Genomic DNA, 26316 nt, shown 5'->3' on the forward strand with positions numbered 1-26316 from the left:
AGAATCCCCTGTCAGAAGGAGTTTCAACTCCCACTTCCGGTAGAACTTCACCCACGTTCCGGGGGAGGCGGGGGACATTGAGTACACCACCCTGGAGAGGTGTGCCGGGCACGTCCCACTGGGAGGAGACCTTGTGGACAACCCAGGACACGCTGGAGAGACCATGTCTCCCGGCTGGCCTGGGAACTTCTCGGGATCCCCTGGTAGACCTGGTTTAAGTGACTGTGGAGAGGGAAGGGAAGTCTGGGCTTCCCTATTAAAGTTACTTCCCTCGCGACCCGTCCTCGGATAAGCGGAATAAAATGGATGGATGGATAAAATTGACCTAAACAAATATTTCAGAGACTTGCATTTGAACATGTTGAATAAAACTTCCCTTGTAACATTGATAGTGTTTTCAAATGTAAAATAAAATCTGAACATCCCCATGTAATACTATTATTGCTTATAAACTAATGAATTATGATGCAACATTGGAAGAATATCTATACACCAGAAAAACAAATGTGAATCTATAAGTAATGTTGAGAGGAATTTTCACACATTGTGGAAGAGGCAATAATTTGAAGTTAAAAACTGAGCTAATTTGATGATACATAATTACAGTAAATTTCTGTGAAAAACACTTTTAGACCATAACATTAAAATAATCAAGTGAAAAACAGGAAGGTGGTAACTGAGCATGCCTTATATATGCTGTGCAATGTTCGAAAACCTTGAAATGTCGTACGTCAGGACCATCATAAACCGAGGGCGGCCTGTATTAGTATCCCTTGTATCGCACGATTGCACATCATACAGCCATTTTTCAGATAAGGCAGAGTTCTCTGCATTTTCTATATGACACATTCAGAGGTCAGATCTAATCAGACCTGAAAATAATTTGCAGATACAGAGTCATATGCTGTAGATACATTACAGGTTTGTTCTTTAGCTGTTTTGCGTACCCAGTCTTCCCATTGTGAGCCCAGCAAAATGGCTGTAAATTGCTTTTAAGCACAGACCGTATTCATGAATGAATATGAATAGTGTACATTTGAAACATAATCTATTAACACTCTGACAAAGTTTGTGTTTGGGGTTTTCTTTTCTCCTGCACAGAGCAGTGCTGATGTGATTCTCACTGTGACAGCAGAGAACATTGACTGTTTTGACAATGGCATAATCTGCAGGAAATCACTGTTGATCAACATTGGAAGATCCTTCATAACTTTTGACGATGACACCGGACAACCTGTAAGTCATCCATTCTAGTATAATAGATTCTAGTACTAGCGCATAATAAAGAGCTGAACACATCTTACAAGTTCTGCCCTGGTAATCAAACATATGAGCACAACTGTGTTATGTTCTCTCATTTACTAAATAAAAGTAGGGCTGAATTTCACAATAGGAGCAAGTAAATAGAGAGAGAAATTTATACGTGTTCAAATAAAGTGCTTCAGAAAAAGTTAGAATTTCTCCTTTTGTGTTAGGCATCGCCTTTCGGCTTGGCTCCTTCTTTACCGCAACTGACTGATACAAAGTCCGCATCACTGCAGGCGCTGCATCGATCCGCCGATCTGGTGAACCAGAAGGCGAAGCTCTCAATTTACTGGTCGATCTATGTTCCTACCCTCACCTATGGTCCCGGATACAAGCGGCCGAAATGAGTTTCCTCCGCAGGGTGTCCGGGCTCTCCCTTAGAGATAGGGTGAGAAGCTCGGTCATCCGGGAGTAGAGCCACTGCTCTTCCACATTGAGAGGAGCCAGATGAGGTTGCTGGAGCATCTGATTCGGATGCCTCCCGGATGCCTCCCTGGTGAGGTGTTCCGACCACGTCCCACCGTGACCCCGGGGATGACCCAGGAAACGCTGGAGAGAATACGTCTCTCGGCTGCCCTGTGAACGCCTCGGGATCCCCCCGGAAGAGCTGGATGAAGTGGCTTGGGAGAGGGAAGTCTGGGCGTCCCTGCTAAAGCTACTGCCCCGCAACCCGATCTCGGATAAGCGGTAGAAAATGGATGGATGGATGGTGTTTGGCATCTTGACACAACCAAACCTTTGTTTTGTTTCATTTTGACGTTTCACTAACTGTATATGCACTTTTAATAAGTCCTCCCAGTGGGAACTTCCATTGAGAAATAAAAACAAAAATGACACTGCCGTTCCATTTTAAGCGCCATTTGTTCCAAATGTTCTCTTGTTTTATTGGTAATTTTCTGATCTTTCGCCATCTTTTACTCAACTTACACCCTCATCTCTTTCTCCTTCCCCCCCGCTATATTTCTTCTTGTCTCTGTCTGGGCTGCATTCAGTCAGTTATTACTGTCTGAGATGCAGATTTGATTGGCTAAAGGGGGTGGCTGAACTCGCATCTGATTGTTCGGTATGGTTCGTCACTATCGTAAAGCCTGTATTGTTGCGCCGCTTTTAATAAAAGCGCCCTGTATGTCTTAAATCATAAACTTTCTTTTTTGCCTGTGGTCCACCAGTTAGTGACCTCTGTTTTAACCAATGTTGCCACAATCGAGTCAGCCAGAGTGAGCTGTTTAGCTCCTTAGCTCGCTAGCTAGTGAGCTCACGGGCTAGCAAACGTATTAAATAGTTAACTTTCCCTTCAGTGTCCCACTTGTGTGCATCTATGGAGCCAACATCGTTCCGCCAGCGGTTCACTTACCACAACAATGACAATTTATGGAAGTCTCTGTTGTATTTATGAACTGATAAGCCCACCCTACTCTTCCTCTGATTGGCTACTGGTGAGCACCAGGACAGAACTTATACTTTTAATGGCTAATGGTTCACTGAAACTGAAGCACTTCAGCAACACACACACATACGTAGGTAAGAAACGCTGTGTGTCTGTAGACGCAGATTGATCATGTTTTACACGTCCCTGCTCATTTTTGTGCATTTTAGACACAGGACACTCATCAAACGACATGAATACATGAATACAATTATGAATACAATGATAGAAACACAAACTGTCCATTTTGTGGCAAAATATGATTCTGTCAATTCCAATCACACTGTTACATTTAATACTATGTGTATTGTAGAACCCAACTAGTATCATAGGAATGAATCAGAAGATGGTCATCTGGCCTGCTGGCTACTTCACTGTGATTCATTTCCCAGAGGAGGATGTCACAATCCTGTGGGACCGGAAAACCACCATCCACATCCAGGTTGGACCCCGTTGGGAGGTATGTGGCATGCTCCACGTCAAAACACTTTGGTTTTTGCTTTCAGGGGAAAGGGGTGCTTATCAGTGTTTCCAAACAGAGAATGCGAGAGACTCATTGTCTACTTGACATCATATTGTCAATATAAATAGTACCTTTGGTAATTTGGGAGTTTCATGAATCTAGTTATACCAATATTAGGATATAATAAGGGTTGGGAGAGTTACTTAAAAATGTATTCCGATACAGTTACTCGTTACCTGTTAAGAAAATGTAGTCAGTAACGTAATCCAAGTACCACAATATTTAAATAATGTAACTATAATAGGCTCTAATATAATAAAGGAAATTCACCCATCCATCCATTTTCTACACTGCTTATCCTCACTAGGGTCATGGGTATGCTGGAGCCTATCCCAGCTAACTGCAGGCAGGAGTCTTTGCACACCCTGAACTGGTTGCAAAATAAATTCAATATCACTAAAATATATATTGATATATATTTTCACTTGTTCTGTAAATGTTTAATATGCATGTTTGTTGAATGCAAAGGTGGGAGGAACACATAACAAACACATTCAAATCCCAAACCTCAAAACTGTGAGACAGACGTACTTACTTTTTGTTCGCTGAAGTGTGTGTGATATATCGAGTGAAATGTGGAAAAAAAGGACTCACGACACGCTTTTTTAGAGGCAGCTTAACCCAGGGGCAGGGTGGCAATTAGGAGTTTTGGGACAACTCCCAAATGTCTGGTCCATTCCAGGCTGGGTACAGTGGGAAAATGGTAAAATATTAGACTTAGCAGACCATGCATTTGTTATGCAAATTATTTGGTATTAAAAATTAAGTATTAAAATTAAATACTTTAGTCCTTATTTATTGCAAGTATAATTGATTCCTTTTGTTGCTCACCATCAGAAAACTAACAAGTCTCTGTGACCTGACTATGATTTACACTATAAACAATTAAGGGATACCTACATATTATTTGATATTTGAACAAATGAGCGGGATTACTCTAAAAGAAAGCGGAAACCCTCAAAGAGGGTGTGTGTGTGTGTGTGTGGTTTATGGCATTTTTGTTTTTTTACATGTATTTGTGTATTAAGAACATAGCTCTTGTTATGATATTGTTATTATTAGCAGTAACAGCAGCATCTGGGGTGAAGGTCACTAGAAGACGGTAAGTTGGTTTGACCTGACTGATTTCCAACCTTTATGGAGCCAAGGCACATATTTTACAATTGAAAAACAAACAAACAAAGATGTCACAAAAAGTGGATAGATTAATTACTCTATGTACTTCCTGCCATCTAATAGAAAAGCATTAATTTCTTCTGTCTGTCACTATGCCTCACTGGCATAAAAAGATGAACAAACATACATCCATCCATCCATTTTCTGAGGCGCTTCTCCTCACTAGGGTTGCGGGCGTGTGGGAGCCTATCCCAGCTGTCATCGGGCAGGAGGCAGGGTGCACCCTGAACTGGTTGCCAGCCAATCGCAGGGCACATACAAACAAGCAACCAGTCACACTCACAGTCACACCTACGGGCAATTTAGAGTCTCCAATTAATGCATGTTTTTGGGATGTGTGAGGAAACCTACCCCTCCTTGAGCCATCACCTTATCGTTGTGGAGGGGTTTGTGTGTCCCAATGATCCTGGGAGCTAAGTTGTCTGGGGCTTTATGCCCCTGGCAGGGTCACCCATGGCAAACAGGTGCTAGGTGAGGGACCCCTTCCCATGGGCTCACCACCTGTGGGAGGGGCCGTAGGTGTCGGGTGCAGTGCGAGCTGGGCGGTGGCCGAAGGCAGGGACCTTGGCGATCCGATCCCCGGCTACAGAAGCTGGCTCGAGGGATGTGGAATGTCACCTCTCTGGCAGGGAAGGAGCCCGAGCTGGTGTGTGAGGTCGAGAAGTTCTGACTAGATATAGTCAGACTCGACTCCACACACAGCTTGGGTTCTGGTACCAGTCCTCTTGAGATGGGTTGGACTCTCTTCCACTCTGGAGTTGCCCAGGGTCAGAGGCGCCGAGCAGGTGTGAGTATACTTATTGATCCCTGGCTCGGCGCCTGTACATTGGGGTTCACCCCGGTGGACAAGAGGGTAGCCTCCCTCCGCCTTCGGGTGGGGGGGACGGGTCCTGACTATTGTTTGTGCCTATGCACCAAACAGAAGTTCAGAGGACCCACCCTTTTTGGAGTCCTTGGAGGGGGTGCTGGAGAGCGCTCCCGCTGGGTACTCCATCGTTCTGCTGAGGGCCTTCAATGCTCACATGGGCAATGACACTGAGACCTTTAAGGGTGTGATTGGTAGGAACGGCACCCCCAATCAGAACCCGAGCGGTGTTCTGTTATTGGACTTCTGTGCTCGTCACGGATTGTCCATAACGAACACCATGTTCAAGCATAAGGGTGTCCACACATGCACTTGGCACCAGGACACCCTAGGTTGCAGTTCGATGATCGACTTTGTGGTCGTGTCATCGGACTGCGGCCGCATGTCTTGGACACTCTGGTAAAGAGAGGGGCAGAGCTGTCAACTGATCACCACCTGGTGGTGAGTTGGCTCCAATGGGGTGGGGAAGATGCCGGTGGGACGTGGCAGGCCCAAACATATTGTGAGGGTCTGCTGGGAACATCTGGCGGAATCCCCTGTCAGAAGGAGTTTCAACTCCCACCCCCGCCAGAACTTTGCTCATGTTCCGGGGGAGGCGGGGGACATCGAGTCCGAGTGGACCATGTTCTGCGCCTCCATTGCTGAGGCGGCCGACCGGACCTGTGGCCGTAAGGTGGTTGGTGCCTGTTGTGGCGGCAATCCTCAAACCAGTTGGTGGACACCAACGGTGAGGGATGCCGTCAAGCTGAAGAAGGGGTCCTATCGGGCCTTTTTGGCATGTGGGACTCCTGAGGCAGCTGATGGGTACCGGCTGGCCAAGCGGAATGCAGCTTTGGTGGTCGCTGAAGCAAAAACTCGGGCATGGGAGGAGTTCGGCGCGGCCATGGAGAAAGACTTCCGGACGGCTTTGAGGAAATCCTGGTCCACCATCCGGCGTCTCAAGAGGGGGAAGCAGTGCACCATCAACACTGTGTATAGTGGGGATGGCGCACTGCTGACCTCGACTCGGGACGTTGTGAGCCAGTGGGGAGAATACTTCGAAGACCTCCTCAATTCCACCGACACGCCTTCCCATGAGGGAGCAGAGTCTGGGTTCTCTGAGGCGGGCTCTCCTATCTCTGGGGTTGAGGTCACCGAGGTGGTTAAAAAGCTCCTCGGTGGCAAGGCCCCGGGGGTGGATGAGATTCGCCTGGAGTTCCTCAAGGCTCTGGATGTTGTGGGGCTGTCCTGGTTGACACGCCTCTGCGACATCGCGTGGACTTCGGGGACAGTGTCTCTGGATTGGCAGACTGGGGTGGTGGTGCCCCTTTTTTAGAAGGGGGACTGGAGGGTGTGTTCCAACTACAGGGGGATCACACTCCTCAGCCTCCCAGGTAAGGTCTATTCAGGGGTGCTGGAGAGGAGGGTCCGTCGGGAAGTTGAATCTCAGATTCAGGAGGAGCAGTGTGGTTTTCGTCCTGGCCGTAGAACAATGGACAAGCTCTACACCCTTGGCAGGGTCCTTGAGGGTGCATGGGAGTTCGCCCAACCAGTCTTCATGTGTTTTGTGGACTTGGAGAAGGCGTTTGACCGTGTCCCTCGGGGGTGCTGTGGAGTGTGCTTCAGGAGTATGGGGTACCGAACCCCCTGATACGGGCTGTTCGGTCCCTGTACGACCGGAGTCAGTTTGGTCCGCATATCCGGCAGTAAGTTGGACTCGTTTCCGGTGAGGGTTGGACTCCGCCAAGGCTGCCCTTTGTCACCGATTCTGTTCATAACTTTTATGGACAGAATTTCTAGGCACAGCCGAGGCGTAGAGGGGGTCCGGTTTGGTGGCCTCAGTATTGCATCTCTGCTTTTGCTGATTATGTGGTTCTGTTGGCTTCATCAAGCCGTGACCTCCAACTCTCACTGGAGCAGTTCGCAGCCGAGTGTGAAGCGTCTGGGAGGAGAATCAGCACCTCTCCATCTGAGACCATGGTCCTCAGTCGGAAAAGGGTGGCGTGCCCTCTCCAGGTCGGGGATGAGATGCTGCCCCAAGTGGAGGAGTTCAAGTATCTTGGGGTCTTGTTCACAAGTGAGCGAAGAATGGAACGGGAGATCGACAGGCGGATCGGTGCAGTGTCTGCAGTGATGCGGACTTTGTATCGATCTGTTGTGGTAAAGAAGGAGCTAAGCCGAAAGGCAAAACTCTCGATTTACCGGTCGATCTACGTTCCTACCCTCACCTATGGTCACGAGCTGTGGGTCGTGACCAAAAGAACAGGATCCAGGATACAAGCGGCCGAAATGAGTTTCCTCCGCAGGGTGCCGGGCTCTCCCTTAGAGAGAAGGTGAGAAGCTCGGTCATCCGGGAGGATCTCAGAGTAGAGCCGCTGCTCCTTCACATCGAGAGGAGCCAGATGAGGTGGCTGGGGCATCTGATTTGGATGCCTCCCGGACGCCTCCCTGGTGAGGTGTTCCGGGCACGTCCCACCGGGAGGAGACCCTGGGGACGACCCAGGACACGCTGGAGAGACTACGTCCTTCGACTGGCCCGGGAACGCCTTGGGATCCCCCCGGAAGAGCTGGATGAAGTGGCTGGGGAGAGGGAAGTCTGGGCGTCCCTGCTAAAGCTACTGCCCCCGTGACCCGACCTCGGATAAGCGGTAGAAAATGGATGGATGGGAGGAAACCGGAGTGCCCGGAGAAAACCCATGCATGCACGGGGAGAACATGCAAACTCCACACAGGCAGGGCAAGGGATTGAACCTGGGTCCTTAGAACTGTGAGGCTGACGCTCTAACCAGTTGTCCACTGTGCCGCCAACAAACATAAGTTTGAATGAAGTGTATACAGCAAATGAACAAGTCATTTAAATAGACACATTCTGCCATCTTGTGAACGGTTATCTGTTTTTTAAACTCGCTGATCGGGGATCAGCCCCAAAAATCCTGATCGTGTACAGCCGAGTTGCTTGTTTACCTTATTGCTTAGAATTTTTAGTTTAGATTTAAAGGGTCTTGAAAAAGCTCTCCATGGCCAAACAAAGGTAAATGCTGTTCAATGTTGATGATGTTTTTCAGGGAAAGCTGAGTGGTCTATGTGGAAACTTTGATATGAAGACAGTGAATGAGATGCGCACACCCGACAACATCGATGCCACAATGCCACAAGAGTTTGGAAACAGTTGGATAGGAGCTGATGTGAGTCAAGGACCATGGTCATTGTGATCCATTTTACTACCTTATGAGGACAAATTATCATTATCATATAAATATCCTTAAAGGATGTTACTAATGTTACTTCACCATTTAAATGTTAATGTTTTCAGTGTGTGAATGGTCCAGATATGAGACACCCTTGCAGTCTGAGTCCACTCAGAGAGCCATTTGCCAAGCAGCAGTGTGCTGTCCTGCTCAGTGAGGTCTTCCAGGCCTGCCACCCAATGGTAAGAAGCAGTACAACATGGATTACATTACAGTGAAGCCCGGTGTAGCAAAAATCCTGAAGTAATTGACCCCCCGAAAAACTTTCTAATTGCCTGTAGGTGCCGCAAGATGGTGGCAAAGAAGTACTTTGGTCTATCTGACACTCATTAACTGACTTCAACATAGTTACTTGGTACCAAGATACCACAACATGGCTAGCACTACTAGCCACAAGATGGAAGCAAAGTAATATTTCTGTTTCTTTGGCCTGAGCACAAAACTGCAAATAGTTGCGTTTTCAGCGAATGACAGAGAATAGGTTCCCCCTCAAAAAACATTGAGCAAGTGACTGACAATGCTGAACTGTGATTATAAGGTGATAATGGGTAGAGACACATCCATCCATCCATTTTCTGAGCCGCAAGGGTCGCGGGCCTGCTGGAGCCTATCCCAGCTATCATCGGGTAGGAGGCGGGGTACACCCTGAACTGGTTGCCAGCCAATTGCAGGGCACATACAAACAAACAACCATTCGCACTCACATTCACACCTACGGGCAATTTAGAGTGTCCAATTAATGCATGTTTTGGGGATGTGGGAGGAAACCAGAGTACCAGGAGAAAACCCACGCAGGCACGGGGAGAACATGCAAACTCCAAACAGATGGGGTCGGGGATTGAACCCCGCTCCTCACAACTGTGAGGCCGACGCTCTAACCAGTCTGCTACCGTGCCGCCGGGTAGAGACCCTTTCCAAAAAATTCGAATATCATGGAAAAGTTTATTTATTTCCAGAATTCCATTCAAAAAGTTAATCTTTGATTGATTCTAGATTCAGGGCCCACAATTTAAAAAAATTCAAGTATTTATTTGTTTATTTTTACATAATTTGGGCTTCCATCTCATAAAACCCATGAAATCAGGAATTCAAAAAATTTGAATACTGTGAAGTCACCATTTACTTTTCAGTTTTTGTAGAAAAAAAAGAAAGAAAATAGGGTCACATTAAATCAATCAAAATATGGTACTTTCAAAACGATTTGTTAATCTTCAGTACTAGGTTGGGAATCCCTTTGCTTTAATCACTGCCTCGATGCGCCGTGGGATTGATGCAATCAGCCAGTGGCATAGCCTGGGAGTTATGGAAGCTCAGATTTCCTTGATGGTTGCTGTCAGTGCTTCTATGTTTTTGGGTCTGGTGCCCCTAATTTACAATCAATCCATCCATTTTCTTCCTCTTATCTGAGGTCGGGTCGCGGGGGCAATAGCTTTAACAGCGAAGCCCAGACTTCCCTCCCCCCAGCCACTTCATCCAGCTCTTCCGAGCGGATCCCGAGGCGTTCCCAGGCAAGCTAAGAGATGTAGTCTCTCCAGCGTGTCCTGGGTCGTCCCCGGGGTCTCCTCCCTGTGGGACGTGCCCGGAACACCTCACCAGGGAGGCGCCCAGGAAGCATACAAACAGATGCCCGAGCCACCTGATCTGGCTCCTCTCAATGCGGAGGAGCAGCGGCTCTACTCTGACCCCCTCCCGGATGACCGAGCTTCTCTAAGGGAGAGCCCGGACACTCTGCAGAGGAAACTGTCATTGCCCACGTGAGCTTTGAAGTCCCCCAGTAGAACGATGGAGTCCCCAGCGGGAGCGCTCTCCAGCACCCCCTCCAAGGACTCCAAAAAGGGTGGGTACTCTGAACTGCTGTTTGGTGCATAGACACAAACAACAGTCAGGACCAGTCCCCCCACCCGAAGGCGGAGGTAGGCTACCCTCTCGTCCACCAGGGTGAACCCCAACGTACAGGCACCGAGCCGGGGGGCAATAAGTATACCCACAGCTGCTCTGTGCCTCTCACCGTGGGCAACTCCAGAGTGGAAGAGAGTCCAACCCCTCTCAAGAGGACTGGTACCAGAGCCCAAGCCATGTGTAGAGGCGAGTCCGACTATATCTGGTCGGAACTTCTCAATCTCACACACCAGCTCGGGCTCCTTCCCTGCCAGAGAGGTGACATTCCATGTCCCTAGAGCCAGCTTCTGTAGCCGGAGATAGCATCGCCAAGGTCCCTGCCTTCGGCCACCGCCCGGCTCGCACTGTACCCGACCCCTATGGCCCCTCCCAGAGGTGGTGAGTGCATGTGAAGGGGGACCCACATTACCCTTTCAGTCTGTGCCTGGCCGGGCCCCATGAGTGCAAGCCCGGCCACCAGGTGCTCGCCTTTGAGCCCCACCTCCAGGCCTGGGGGGGCCCAGATGACCCCGTCCGGGCAAGGGAAACCTCGATTTTTCATCATGGGAGTCTTTTAGCACCCCATCCAAGGACTCCAAAAATGGGTGGGTACTCTGAACTGCTTTTTGGTACATCGGCACAAACAACAGTCTGTGCCCGGCCGCGCCCCGCCCCTCATTTTCCTCTTGATAATACCTCATAGATTCTCAATGGGGTTTAGATCCAGTGAGTTGGCTGCCCAGTCAAGCACTGTGATGGCATAGGTATCAAAACAGGTTTTGGTGCTGGAAGATGACATCTGAATGAAAGGCACACTTTACTTTCATCGGAAAAGAGGACCTTGGAGCACTGGCCAACAGTCCAGTCCTTCTTCTCCTTAGCCCAGTTGAGACACTTCCTACATTGGCTCAGAAGCGGCTTGACCCGAGGAACCCGACAGTTGTAGCCCAACTCGCGCATGCGTCAGAATGTGGTGGTTTTTGAAGCTGTGGCTCCCACCTCATTCCACTCTTTCTGGATCTCTGCTAGATTCTTGAATCTTCTCTGTTTGATAATCCGCTGAAGCCCACAATCATCTCTTTTGCTGGTGCATCTTCTCCTGCCACATTTTCTCCTTCCACTAGACTTTTCATTAATATGCTTGGACACAACACTCCGTGAACAGCCATCCTTCTTAGCTATGGACTTTTGTAGCTTACCCATCTTATGGGGGGTATCAATGATGGTCTTCTGGCCAGTTGTCAAGTCTGCAGTCTTCCCCATATTGAACCCAACTGAAGCAATTTAATGACACCTTGGGAAACCTGTGCAGGTGCTTTGAGTTTAGGAGATGATTAGTTTGTGACATTCAGTTTAAAACATTTATGGCCAGCAAAATTTGGACTGATTTCGTCACAGTATACTATTTTTTTTCCTCCTGATTTCGTGGGTTTTATGTGCTGGAAGGCCAAATTATGTAAAAATAAACAAATAAATACTTAGAATTGTTGAAACTGTGGGCCCGGAATCTATAATCTATGAAAGTTTAACTTTTTGAATGGAATTATGGAAATAAATAAACTTTTCCATGATATGTGATTTTTTTTTGGAAAGGGTCTGTCCATCCTACACTGGTCGCCAGTCAATCACAAACTCTCATTCACAAATATGGAGAATTTAGTCTTTAATTTAGCTAACATGAATGTTTTTTTTTAATGTGAGAGGAAGCCGTAATACTGAAGAAAACCCATCTAAGCACGGCGAGAACATGCAAACCCTGTACAGGAAGAGTTTAAAATCTGTTCTGTGAATAGACTGCTCAAAGTGATCCCTTTGCCCTCAGGTGGATGTTACCTGGTTCTACAGAAACTGCTTGGCAGACACTTGTGGCTGCAATCGGGGTGTTGACTGTGAATGTTTTTGCACTAGTGTAGCAGCGTACGCCCAACGGTGCTGTCACCAGGGTATTCCTGTCGATTGGCGCTCCCCATCTCTGTGCCGTAAGTTGAAATATTATGTGTGTGTTTTATATACATTTGTGTTTTATATACATATATATGTGTGTGTGTGTGTGTGTGCCCGAGGGAACACCATGTGTGTGTGGATATATATGTATATATATATATATATATGTATATATATATATGTATATATATATATATATATATATATATATATATATGTATATATATATGTATATATATATGTATATATATATGTATATATATATGTATATATATATATATATACATATATCGCTTTATCGTGGTTCACTTATTGCGGATTCAGCGCATTGCGGATTTTTTTTCATACTCATATTGTGCATAATTCGCCATATCATGGGATTGTGAGGGTATACTGTAATTTTTGGTGGTAAAATAAACACTTCCTAGCCTAAAACATTAAAATTGTAAAAATACAAAAACAAAAGGAAAAATCATAAAGACTAAAAGATGTTTAAGAGTCGAGAAAGTTTTTATAATAGTATGGTAGAGGTTCATAGGAATGCAGGGTAGATTAGGTCTAAAACACCCAGCACAGTACAAAGGTATTGTAAATAAATATTAAAAAAAGCTTCAAAATGTTTGAAAGTTCCACATTTCATCCAGAGCCACGAGGAATTAGTTTGCTTCCTAGTTCCAAATTCGTTGACAAAGATGAACAGCTTGTAAAAAAAAAAACTGTTACTGTACCAAATAATACTGTACCAAGTAATATTGTATATCTGTGACTCTGAAATACTTCAGTCCCAATCTGCCTGCATTGCGCCACAGCGCCAATAATCAACAGCGGCTAATTCTTGTGACAAATGCAATCTATTTTTGGACATATTGTTCTGTCCCGACAGTCCGTTTTATCCGATATCCCTTATATTGGGTTGTGTTTTATTGAGGTCCCACTGTATATTTATTAAGAAGCAGGTATCTTTTAGAAGTCATATTTATCTATATATATATATGTATATATATATATATATATATATATATATATAAAATGTATTCACGATAAAATGTTTCTTTTACACACTTTTATGACATGTATTGTGAGAATGAAGCACTTTGATTCTGCAACTGAAGACATTTATGTTATTACTGTATATGCACTTCTCTCTGCAGCATATGATTGTGAATTCTACAACAAAGGTATAGTAGCCTCTCCACTTTGTTGTTCCAAGTATAGTTCATGCTTATTTTCAGCTTCATGCTGTCATTCGTGAGTCTAATAGCGTAGGTCCAAGTGTTTTGGTTGCAAAAACAGTTTCTTTTTTCTCTGCTTTACTAGTTTATGAGGAAATTTTTAAAAGAGTGCATTGCTCCAGGCGGCACGGTGGGCGACTGGTTAGCACACCTACCTCACAGTTCTGAGGACCGGGGTTCAAATCCCGGCCCCGCCTGTGTGGAGTTTGCATCTTCTCCCCGTGCCTGCGTGGGTTTTCTCCCACATCCCAAAAACACGCAGGGTAGGTTAATTGAATACTCTAAATTGCCCCGAAGTGTGAATGATTGTTTGTTTATATGTGCCCTTCGATTGGCTGGTGACCAGTTCTGGGTGTACCCCGCCCTTCGCCCAAAGATAGCTGGGATAGGCTCCAGCACGCTCGCGACCCAAGTGCGGATAAGAGGATGAAGATGAATGAATGCATTTCTTCTCTTTAAGATCTAGCAGTATGATAGCTTCTACATTGCAAGCTTTAAGAGCACACAAAGCATAATGTGAACATGAATTAATCTGCCCCTTGTCTGAACCTGACACTGTGGAACAGGGTCAATCTTGACTCATTACACGAGTTGTCATTTTTCTATTGCTCTACATTTCAATCTAAATGCTCCCTACCCCTTTCCTCCCATGAATAACCTCACTAATGGTAAAGTATTTCTTCATGCTAAACCGTTTTTAAAATCCAATTGCAATCATTAGAAAAAAATCCAGCCACATTTCTTGTAAATGATGGTTCGTCACTAAGCTTCAGTGATGCATTTGACCATTCCTAATATTCATAATCTCTGCAATCATCCATCAGTGTCTGTGCTTGATTTAGACAATCAGTTTGACTTCTGAAGCAGAATAACATATTTTTAATGACCACAGCATGAACCACAGTCTTACAAAATGGTTATTTACAAAATGAAGCACATTTCATTTCAACAACCTGCAATAACACAGCTTCATTTCTACAGTTCTTGGTAAAGGCCCTTTTAGGTTGCTCCCCTTCAGAGAACGGACTTCGGTGCTTGTTGCCAGCATGACCAGCGGCTCAGTGTTTTTTAAGCGAGGAAATCTCAGTGACACCAATGGCACATTGTCACACTTTATGATGACACCAGGCCTGAGCAGAATCCGACCACATGGTGTGTTTCTCTTATTAGCTCTTCAGATTTCTGCTTTATGACTTGCCATTAATGGTTTGGATCAACAGTTCATTGCAAGAACTCACTCCTTGAATCATTTTTTAAGACAAGCACGATATTTGTTTTAATCTGTTGTATGGGTTCTCACCAACTTCCTCCCACACCCAAATCCATATATGTTCGTCAAAGATTCTAAATTGCCTATGTGAATGTGAGAGTGAATTGTTTTCTCTACATGTCAGTCTTGTGACTGACGGGTGATCAGTCCAGGGAGTACCCCATTCTCATCTTAAGTCAGCTGGGATTGGCTTTGCTTTTCTCATGACCTTGAATAGAATAAGTGGCATCGGTAATGATGGATATCCTTGAATATTTTAGTGTATGGCCTTCTTCGTTTTTAAGTTCCCGTCAGATTAAGTCTATTTTATTTTATTTTTTTAAACAACAGCATCAACAGTGTTTCCCCCGTTGGCCAGTATATATGACTGTATATACTGTATTTGTGTTGGCTTAGACTTATAACAGAAGAACATGTATATAAGAGGAGATTATGACAAATAAGATGTTCTTATATACTGTTTCCTGCCGCAAAATTCTCAAGAAACTGATGCCATGATGTTGATGACAGTGTAACTGTAACTGTCCATTGAGGATCATTCTATTTTATTTTATTTTTTCAATAGATACATCACGGATATCCTTTGAAGCAGCACACAGACCCAATCACTTTCTGTATGTGAGCCCCAGTGGCCAGTTGAAGCTGGTCAAGTGGGAGGAAAGCGAGGGATTCTGGGAACGAGCCACTTTTGTGCTACACAGGGACACGTGGGTCTCAGGATATGACTCCCTGGAATCCCACGCAAAGCCTGGATTCTTCTTACAGGCCACCCTCCCTCACCTCCACCTGCTCAAGTATCGTCACACAGACAGCTTCCGCAGGGCCACTCTTTTCAGACTCACAGGTATCGCTGACTGACCCGATACAGTAATCAAGTTCAGTTGAAAAACAAGGAAACTGATGGAAAAATGTGAGAAAGTGAAAGTTAATAAAATAAGTCACATTGGCACAGCACAAGCCACTGTGCAAGTAACAACAGTAGAAATAGCAGCTTAGAAAGAACAGTAATGATTTTTTTATTTTGTTAACTCAGTAGGGTTGCCAGTTCATACATTATTTATGAGATGATAGAAGTGAAGGTCAAGCTTATGTTGCAATTGTTGTAAGGTACTGGAGGTAAATTGTAATTGTAAATTGTTTCCCTTCCCGGGTATTTCAGGCTTCACTCAGCTGTCCGTGAAGGCTTGATGCCAGGGTTCAACTGGTATCAGTGCTCGTGGTTCTGTTGTCATTGCAGCTAAAAACAGAGCGGCATGTGTCTCCTTTGTAAAGTTTGTCAGATTACGCTTACCCTCGGCTCCCCTGCACCTTTGGCACCAAAATTGCAGCTGTTTTGTTGTTTTTTTCCCCTGTGCATATTAGCCCATATTATCCCTATTTTATCACAAGAAACTGTAAAACATGCATCTCTTGAGATACCTGCTAAGCTCGCTCACAGTGTATACACACATACACACACCAATATCAGAATTTGCACATTTGCATTTTAATGCGTTATCTTTATTTCATTGATGTTCATGCTTTTATTTAAAAAAAATCAGAAGGTGCTCACCATTTACTCAGTATTTGAGTAGTTTTTACACTGTACTTGTTACTCTTACTCAAATAATTTTTGGGAGGACTACTTTTTATTTTTACTCGTCACATTTTTGTCAAGTCGCAGTACTGTTACTTGAGTACAATATTTGGCTACTCTACCCACCTCTCCTCACTCACAAATGAGATCAAATATTCCAAGCCGATCCTTTGAGATGAAAACCAAAAGTCCAAAAACATAAGATCAAGGAAATAGTTGGTTACATTCAAAATCTCATTCGATGGTAAATGAAAATGAGAATCCATCCAAAACATGCTAAAAATGAAGTCCAATTCAAAAAGGAATATTTGATTGATCAGGTCGAGCAGCCTTCAGACGAGCTGCTGCTTCAAAAATTTGTATTAAGAATAGGTATGGGCTGAGAGGACAGCGGTCAAGGGCTGTCCCTAAGGTCGTTGCAAAACTCCTCTATTCAATTTTACCTAATCTTTGTCGAAGATTTTTCAAGCCATATTTTTAGAAGCACCCTCTGTAATCATCTTGTGTCTTACACAAGATAGATATGATAGCTTCTGCTGGACCTCAGTTGCTGACCGAGGGGAGAACAAGAGCACTAAAAGCAGAAGTTGTCGACTTATAATAGGACTGCCGTACCATGGGCTTTGGGCCAACCCTCTTGGCTTTACTTGGCCAATAAGAGCACTACAGAATCAGTCAGAACCAGTTCGCTCTATTTTAAGTTCTTAGTTTTAACAGAAGTTTCACTTACTCCTACAAGCTTTACTTTGGCCAATAAGAGCATTACCGAACCAGTCAGAACCAGTTCACTCTAGTTTCAACAGAAGTTTCACTTCCTCATACATCTCTTGTTTTTAGTACACAGCGTTACTATGGCGATGACTTCAGTAACCTATTTCCCAATACTCTCTCCCTTCTGCTCTGGGGAGCAAAAGCTCACATCTGATCAGTCTTTCCTAAAACATTATATCTATGCATAACATACTCATACATCAAACATCATTGAAGACATACAATATGACACAATGTACTCAGTAAATAACATTTCATTGCATTTTCCCGCTTATACAATGAAAAGGTCTAACTCGCATATCATAGTGTGGGTACAAATGATTGTGGGTTCTAGCCCTTAGTTACCATAAAGAATAATATATGATATGCCGCGAAAAGCTGTTACAGATTGCATTGAGCAAGCAAATGAGTATAAGACTGTATTGGCGTGTCTGTTTAAAAGACATGCCATCTGGTGAAGATTTATGGTACATCTGGTCAATCATAATAATAGTTTTCTGGACCTGTATCCGATCAGTAATTTAGGCATATTTTGTACCATCAATCATACACATCATTTATTACATTATGCCAAAACTTGACACACCCTCCTCAGATTCAAGTTCAGGACCCATACCCTGAGAATGAGGCTAAGCGTCAGGCATCAGAATCACATTCAGCATTCATCGCGGGTGACACTGGGTCAATTTGACAAATAGAAGAGAGGGTCAGTATGGGGTTAGGGGCAGGTTTTGGGGTGAGAGCTGGCCCTGGAGTTGCTTCTGGATCATGGCCAGGAGGAGGGTTTGGATTAAGGACAGCCGGAAAGGTTCCAAAGACCTCATCTCCGTCCTTGATGATCACACACTCATCGGCTCTTGTGGTTTCGTCGGGGTCATGGCCATCAGGCGTAGCCCTCTCACTGCTGTCCTCCTTTTGGGCTCCGGGAAGATGGCCAGATCAGATGGGGGAAAGACTCACCTTCAGGCAGATACAGACCGTTAGGCAGGAACCATCCACGGCCAGGATCACGATGGAAGCAGCACGCACCCCAGAAGGTGCTGACCCAGGCCCATCTCATATTAAACATCCTGCAAAGAACGCACCTAGGTATGCGTTTTGCCTAAAACAGAGTCCAACACAGTCCTAGACATGAAAAAAGTAAAATACAAAAAGAAACTGAGCAAAAATCCCATCTGGCCTATCTAATTCATCCCTCTTTATCCATTTGCTATACTAAAGTTTTAGAGGGTGGCAAAGGTTGTTCCTTAGCCTTACATTTACGAGATCCAGTCCTGATTTGATCACTGAGCACAACCGCCTGACCTTTAGACCTCCCTCCCTTTGTGGTAGGGGCAAAGTAAAAAAGGCAGCGTATATCATGAACAAGGTTACTTGGGCCATTAGAGTAACAAATTCATACCACAGTAGAAGGGCAATGACTCCCCAATTTACTCCCCATCTTACAAGTTTGGCAGTTCGAAATATCCACATTCTCCAAGATCGTGGTTGTAACTGAGAGACTAGGCACATGATACACAGTGCAGTTATAACTGCCTGTTGGATTTATCTTGCCCAACATTATAAAAAATAGACACAAAAGGAATGAAGACGCTGGTTTCTTTTTCTCATGAGGAGGGCGCATGGGAGATTGTTCAGGTGACAGCCTCTCAACACGCTCTAAACAATCTCTCCCGTCGCTCCTGCATTTATTTGAAAATAAGGAGGTTTCTAAGTTTACAAGACATAACGTACGAAGCTACAAGACACAACACACTAAGGGGTAGGGTTTCAAGGTGAAAACATGGCACCTGCCACGTCCCGGCCACGTCCTTCTCTCAGATGATTCCTGCTGAGTCATCTTCTTGAAGGCGAGACATCTTTCTTTCTAAACATTGTCCATAATACTAATGCAAGCTAAGCAAATAAATGATAACTTCTACAATATATCTAACATTTCCCTCCTGTTTATCATGTATTTGCACAAATTCTCATATCATCTTACAGTCACTTCATTTCGATTTTTTAACTGTAGAATCATTTTTATGAAACAAATACATTTATACTCAAGTAAATTTGTCATACATGAATGTTGTAGTTTAAACATCGTAATCATCTGAATCAGGAAACAAATCAGTTAAAGCAAAATCATCATCATCATCATTATCTTTATCATCAAACAGTAATGGATACATCAGCTCCATACGGTTCTCCATGGGGGTTATGGCTGTGGTGATTAATTTACTGATTAAAGCCCGAATGCATGGAATACAACAACATCCACGAAATGTCAGAATGGCTGCAAAAACAGCAATTGATATCAATATTGGTGAAATTAGGGTTTTATATTTACCATAAACGTCCATCCAGCTGTCCCACAAGGAGTGTTGATTGAGGGTCCGTAGACCATCGATGGCTCTGGTCAAGCTGCCATCTGAAGCACTATTGTTTGTTCTCCAAACATACCGCAAACACCTCCCTCTCTTGCGAGGAGCGTGTCGACAGCTATGCGGTTTTGGAACGTCCTTGAAGAGGTAGCTTTGAGCTGCTCATGCACAGCTTCCAACCCACTCTGAGTCCAATTTCCTAATCTCTGTACATTGAAGTGGATATAGTTTATCCCATCAACATTTTTATTAATCGTACACCACCAGCATATGAAGTCCTCCTGCAACTTGGTCAGCTAATTTGTATTGATTAGGAACCCCAGGAGGAACACCTATGGCGTTGATGTATATTTTATATTGGATAATTTTGCCTCTGCCAGGATAAATCTATTTTTTGTCTATGTTCTAGATTGGACAAAAACATTGGTGCCCTTTCCATTAAATCTTGAACAGGCATAGGGTATACTGACACGTGCAATATCAAAGTGATAATAGCGCACAATCCAGATATATCTTGAGGTCATCTATCAAACCAGATGTCGCTCCGTGATACTGGCATAAAATTTGGTCCGACTTTTAAGGTTACTTTACACTGTGTGTCGTTAAGTGGTCCAATTTTTTTTTCCTTTACTAATCATGTTTATACAAGTGAGATTATTTGGTGCTACTAAAATAGAAAACATCGGTTTGTGTTTATCTGCTTCTGTTACGGGATATGTAGGATCCCATGATTTACACCTCTCAGTTGGTACAGTAGCGTTCATTAATGGAATAATACAATCTTGTGATAATTGTGCCGGAACTATGCGCAACAAAGGCCTGGGATCCATGCAAACCACACAATCTTTTCTCGCTACATTTGCTGCTTGTTCCACCAATAGTAACCAATTGTTATTTTGTCCTGAAACTCCTGTGACTACAAGGAACCAATCATCAGTAGTTATGTTATTAACCATTAAAATGTGTTCACTTTTCTTTGAAGTTTTTTAATGGCATTTCTGGTTCAACACGGTTGCCATAACACAATGCTACTCGGAAGTGGGGATCTTTTCCGCCAGAATATGCCCACAAACTCATCATCAAACACACTGGGTGACTTGATTTGTATTTCAATATTAAACTATGGGCCGTTTTGCTTATGTTAAACTTCTTTCTATATTCTTTTGCTATTTTTTGTGACCAACTGGAACAATCATAACCTGTTTCACCAATCCCCAATTCTGCCCATTCTCTTGAGCATCATTGGTGAGAGCCGCATATGGAATTATGATTAAAGTATCTTGATTTTGGGGGGCACAAAATATTAAACTTTTGCCGCATTTGGAGGTCATGCCCACAGTTCTGATCATCAACTGTACTCCTTTTGATACGAGTTAATGCTTCCAAATTTTTTATTATTGGGTAGGTCATATTGGTCCAGTTGGTAGGTGATTTCCTATCTAAAAAATGCGTTGTATCATTTAGGGTGGGACGTCTCATGTACCACAAAACAAAATCAACACTATAGTAACCAAAGTTGCTATGTAACAACTCATCGAATCTCGTAACCAACGCGGGTGTGCCATTCTGCTGAGTTCTCACTAAACGGGTCGGTGTCTTTTTTCTTCACTGACCAGCAAGCGTTTTCAGAATCTCCACATCTGCTCCCGCTCCGTTATCAGACTTTTGCTCACCTTCCCTATTTGAGTACTCAGCTGAAATGACTCTTTTACAGTGTGTTAAATTAACCCATGTGTTTCTTTCTGCTATTTTTTATTGTCCCATTCATTCTTTCCATTGGACCTACACTCTGAAGGTGGTAAGCACAATGGTTTTTCAAATTGATGTGGAACATGGTTCCTATTTTATTGATTATTTGATTTACAAAATGAGTCCCATTATCGCTGTAAATGGTTTCAGGTATGCCATATTTTGGAATGATGTCTTTACATAGTGCTTTTGCCACCGTCAGAGCATCAGGTGATTTTATTGAGAATAATTCGATCCATTTAGAAAATGCATCTATGATAACCAAACAATACTTTTTTCCTTCACTTTGGTTTAATTCAATATTCCTCTCCTGGGCCTCAAATTGCCTTGTGGATTATACCTAGCACAAATCATACATGCTCTACAAATTATTATTATTATTATTTTTTAATAAGAATTAAAACCATAAGTTGTATAATATTGATTTATCTGTCTTACCATCCCTCCTGTTGAGACATGTGACACAGCATGGCTCAATATAGCAGCCCATTTGAATAGGCTTTTTTTTTTTTTCTCTTTGCTAATGTAAATTTCATTTTGTAGTTTTGCACTTTGAATTGCGTTCTTGTTGTGGAACCCTCTTACTGGCTATCAGTATAGATTGTACCATCTTTATTTATTTTTAGTTTGCATGCCTCGGTTAATGCTACTAATTCAGCAGTTTGTTCGGCCAATTCCTGACAATCATGCCGCGTGCCTTCATCAGGTAAGGGTGTTAGTGTGGCTGGATTTAAGGTTGTGCATCGCTCAACAGTCAAATGTGGTTGTGACAGCAAGATGGCCATGCAAGATAAATATCTTGCAGGTGTTAAAAACGCCATATTGGTTTGCAATAGGAGAGCAGACACTGTATGTGGGACCTTAAGAGTTAATGGATGAAATAACACAATCGTGGAACTGCTCTCTATTGCCATCGAAGGTGCCACAACTGCTCCGACACAATGCAATAATGCACACGTCACGTTGTCCAATTTAGTCAAAAAATAAGCCCATAGTCTTAGCATATCACCGTATTGTTGTGTAAGTACGGAGGTCATGTCATAGCTTTTACAATCTACCATTTAAATGAATGTTTTATCATTAAATTTGGAAGGCTGCGCGCAGCACTGGACACCAAATGTTGTTTAATGTCACAGAAGGTCTTTTCCGCCTCTGTATTCCATAGAACAGGTGATGTCATTTTAAGGTTTGCTTCATACATCAATTTTGACAATGGTGCAATAATTTCTGCATAGTTTTGAATCCATGCTCTCCAATAATTTGTCAGGCCTAAAAATGACATCATATGTTTCTTTGTTTGTGGTTTAGGGTTTTTTAAAATTGTAGCTTTTCTGTCTTCTAATATAGTCCTTCCTCCCACACTTAGAATATGTCCTAGATATTTGACTTGTTTTTTACACCATTGCAATTTATTTTTGTTAACTTTATGTCCCTCCTCTGCTAGATGACGCAGTAAGGCTAATGAATCTTTGCATGTCGCTCCCTCCTGGGGGAGTGAATTTAGACATGCTTGTTATTATTACTTGTGAATAAATGGTTGGACTTTCACAGTAACCTTGTGGTAATCTAGTAAATATATATTTTCTCCCTCAAATTTAAATGCAAACCAAATTTGACTGTTCTTTTCTATTGGTATAGAAAAGAAAGCATTGCTTATGTCAATATTTCTTCATCAATTTCAGTGAGGATCATTTGGTCCAATCATACAGGATGCATGTGTCTCCCTTCATCAGCCTGCGTTGTCCGAAACATCGCATTTCTGATTAGACCAGTTGACGCACTGTATTCCAGTTTGTTTTCTATTTGTCGCCAATCATTTGTCTCCTATCCTTGTTTCAGTAATGTTCCCACATGTTTCCATTGTGACCTATAATCTTTGCACAATGTAATACGTGGGACACTTGTATTTTTACACAGTTCCTTTAATTTGTCCAGTAAAATAATTCCTGCCGCGACTTTTGCTTCATTGTCTGAGTACAGATAATCTACAGTAATTTTATCAGGTGTCGCATGTCGTAACTTGTTTTCATCTACTGGGTCTTGCTTTGGGCGTGTTTTTGTACCACAGTGTTATATGCAGCTCATTATTGTTTTTCTTTTGTTTTTTTATCTTCTATTTGTGTGATAAGCTGCAAGGCTGCAGACAACAGGGCCTCTCCCATGTTTAACGGTGGTTTGTCTGGGATATCGATTGTATAATAGAATGTACTCTCTCTGTTTTCTAGTGTCATATAGAGGTTGTCTCTTTTTAATTCATGTTTTCGTTTCACTACAATATTTTCATTTGAAGATGGAATGAGTATAAATCCTAGTTGGAATAAGCCATCTCTTCCCAACAAATTCACAGGGCACTCCGGGACTTCGAAAATTGGCATTTTACAAGTTCTCCCCTGAGGGAGAACTCTCTCTAATCCACACAGGCTCAAGTTCAAGTTCCATGGCAAAAGTAATTTGCCTATTTGTAAATTTAACTATTGCCTTATGTCCCGATAGTTTGGAACCTGGGATCTTTTCCCTACATGCTTTTGTATCGCAAGGAAATTTAATTTCTTTCCCATTTATTGACAAGGTTATTTCAGGTTTTTTTTTGTGTCCAAACTCAGAATGTCCTGTAAATTGAAATCCACTTCCTCATTCTCTGTAATAATTAAACAAGAGGATTTGTTGAGTTGGGAATCAGGTTGGCTTAGTCATGCGGTTGTTTGTCCGTATTCTCTGTTATTTTTCTTAGGGCAGTTACGTGCGATGTGGCCTTTATCGCCACAGCACCAACAGATGGTATTATCATAACATTTTCGACCATATCTTACCCTGCCGCGTCCTCTAAAATTATCTCCCTCTTTGCCTCGATAGTATTTCTTTTTCTCCTCTCCTTTTTCTCTTTTAGACGCCATGTTTAGCCAAAAAGTAAGTCGTCAAATCCATCTTTTTCCATTTGTGATATATTATTTTTGTGTCGACCCTCTATTTCATTTCGAAGTTGAACTAATTTTTGCGAATTTAGCTAGCCAGCGAAACCGTATTTGGTTATCCGCGTGTTTAAATGTTTTATTTTGGAAGGGTTTTGAAGTTGTACACATTTCCAATCTTTACACGTCAGGCTTTCTGTTGGATTCGTTTTATTGTTATTGTTTCCCATTTTTGTGAATTTGGAAGTCAGTTTATTCGCACCTAATACTGACTTTATTCAAAAAATGACTGGGTGACAATGAATGTCTGAGTTATGGTAAACCTCAACCTTCTACCCCAAATGGGGCGGAGGATTCTTGCCTCTGCTTCCAAACTCAGTTGTCACTTACAATCCAGTCTCTTACATCCATACTTATACACACACACACGATATTAGTAACGTTTTAACAAACACACGAAAACATGGAAACACGGAAACACAAAGGCACGGAATTTTAAGTACGTCTATGACTCCGCCGTCCTTTATTTATTTATTTATTTTTTTAATTTTAACACGGAATTTTAGCACGTATCGGACTCCGCCGTCCATGCGGAATTTGTCGGACTCCGCCGTCCATCAGTTACTTGCCAGTGACTAGTATTACACAAGGTTTATTTCGCCGCAGACTTCTTTGTCGCGCGATACATTCACTCTTTAAAAAATTAAAAAAAAATTTAACTCACCAGTCGTCTTCAATCCTGTGGATTGTCGTCAACCTTCAGATCCCAGTTGAGGAGTACGAAGACCAGTCCCGGAAAGGGTCTCAATTGCCGTGGCCACGGTCTCTTAACTGGGTGTCGGCTCCACAACTGGAATCCTCGGGTGTGTTGACATCCGGCTCGAAGGACCAATTTAATGTTGGATTTATCTTGCCCAACATTATAAAAAATAGACACAAAAGGAATGAAGACGCTGGTTTCTTTTTCTCATGAGGAGGGCGCATGGGAGATTGTTCAGATTACAGCCTCTCAACATGCTCAAAACAATCTCTCCCGTCGCTCCTGCATTTATTTGAAAATAGGGAGGTTTCTAAGTTTACAAGACATAACGTACTAAGCTACAAGACACAACACACTAAGGGTAGGGTTTCAAGGTGAAAACATGGCACCTGCCACGTCCCGGCCACGTCCTTCTCTCAGATGATTCCTGCTGAGTCATCTTCTTGAAGGCGAGACATCTTTCTTTCTAAACATTGTCCATAATACTAATGCAAGCTAAGCAAATAAATGATAACTTCTACAATATATCTAACACTGCCCCATATAGCATCTGATAACTTAATGGCACCTACATCAATGGCTGCCCATAATACAATCAAAACAGTTTCAGCTATGCCTTTAGGAGTTGACTTGTTAATGTTTATTCGCCCATGTATGTAGACCAAAAAGTGGCCCAATTCCAATGTATAAATGTTAAAGTAAAACCGCAAAGTCAGTGTCTTAACAACAGATACTACAAAAACGGGCACATGGGTTGGTGAGGGTCCCAACGTCCAGTACAACCGTAGCATACCCAGGTTAGATACAGACACCAATATTATGTTTCACTCACATCAGAATCAGAATCATCTTTATTTGCCAAGTATGTCCAAAAAACACACAAGGAATTTGTCTCCAGCAGTTGGAGCCGCTCTCGTACGACAACAGACAGTCAATTGACAGAGAACACTTTGAGACATAAAGACATTGACAAAAAAACAGTCACTGAGCAATAAAGGGTTAATCTGGTAATGCCAGTACATTTTTTGTTTTTGTTTTTTTGGGACAATTGTACAAAGATGCAGTCCTCTAGCACTTAAAGCAGTTTGAATGACTAATATAGCAATATTCCGGTGCAGTGACCATTGTGCAAAGGGCGCAGAGACTTCACGGAGTGTATGCAGTTTAAAGTGACAAGTAGTGCGATAATCTGGGACAATGTTGATTGTGCAAATGTTGCAGATACTCCACAGTCAGTGTGCAAATGGACCAGATGCTACTCTGGCATGAGTGGCCAGTATTGGTCAACAACACGGGCAGAAGCATGCGGCCATGCCCCGAAACCACGCTTTGGTGCGTG

General features: G+C 43.2%; 1 protein-coding gene across 1 annotated transcript in view; it reads left to right on the forward strand.

Moving 5' to 3' along the window:
- The window catches only part of otog (otogelin), a 178412-nt gene that overhangs the window by 74231 nt on the left and 77865 nt on the right, over positions 1-26316 (forward strand). The window contains 8 exon segments of the mRNA XM_061701282.1: positions 1102-1236; positions 3045-3191; positions 8340-8459; positions 8588-8704; positions 12223-12379; positions 13496-13522; positions 14558-14728; positions 15412-15690. Of these exon segments, the coding sequence (XP_061557266.1) occupies positions 1102-1236; positions 3045-3191; positions 8340-8459; positions 8588-8704; positions 12223-12379; positions 13496-13522; positions 14558-14728; positions 15412-15690 (1153 nt within the window).

The sequence above is a fragment of the Phycodurus eques genome, chromosome 2, assembly GCF_024500275.1.
Source record: "Phycodurus eques isolate BA_2022a chromosome 2, UOR_Pequ_1.1, whole genome shotgun sequence".
Classification (NCBI taxonomy): Eukaryota; Metazoa; Chordata; class Actinopteri; order Syngnathiformes; family Syngnathidae; genus Phycodurus; species Phycodurus eques.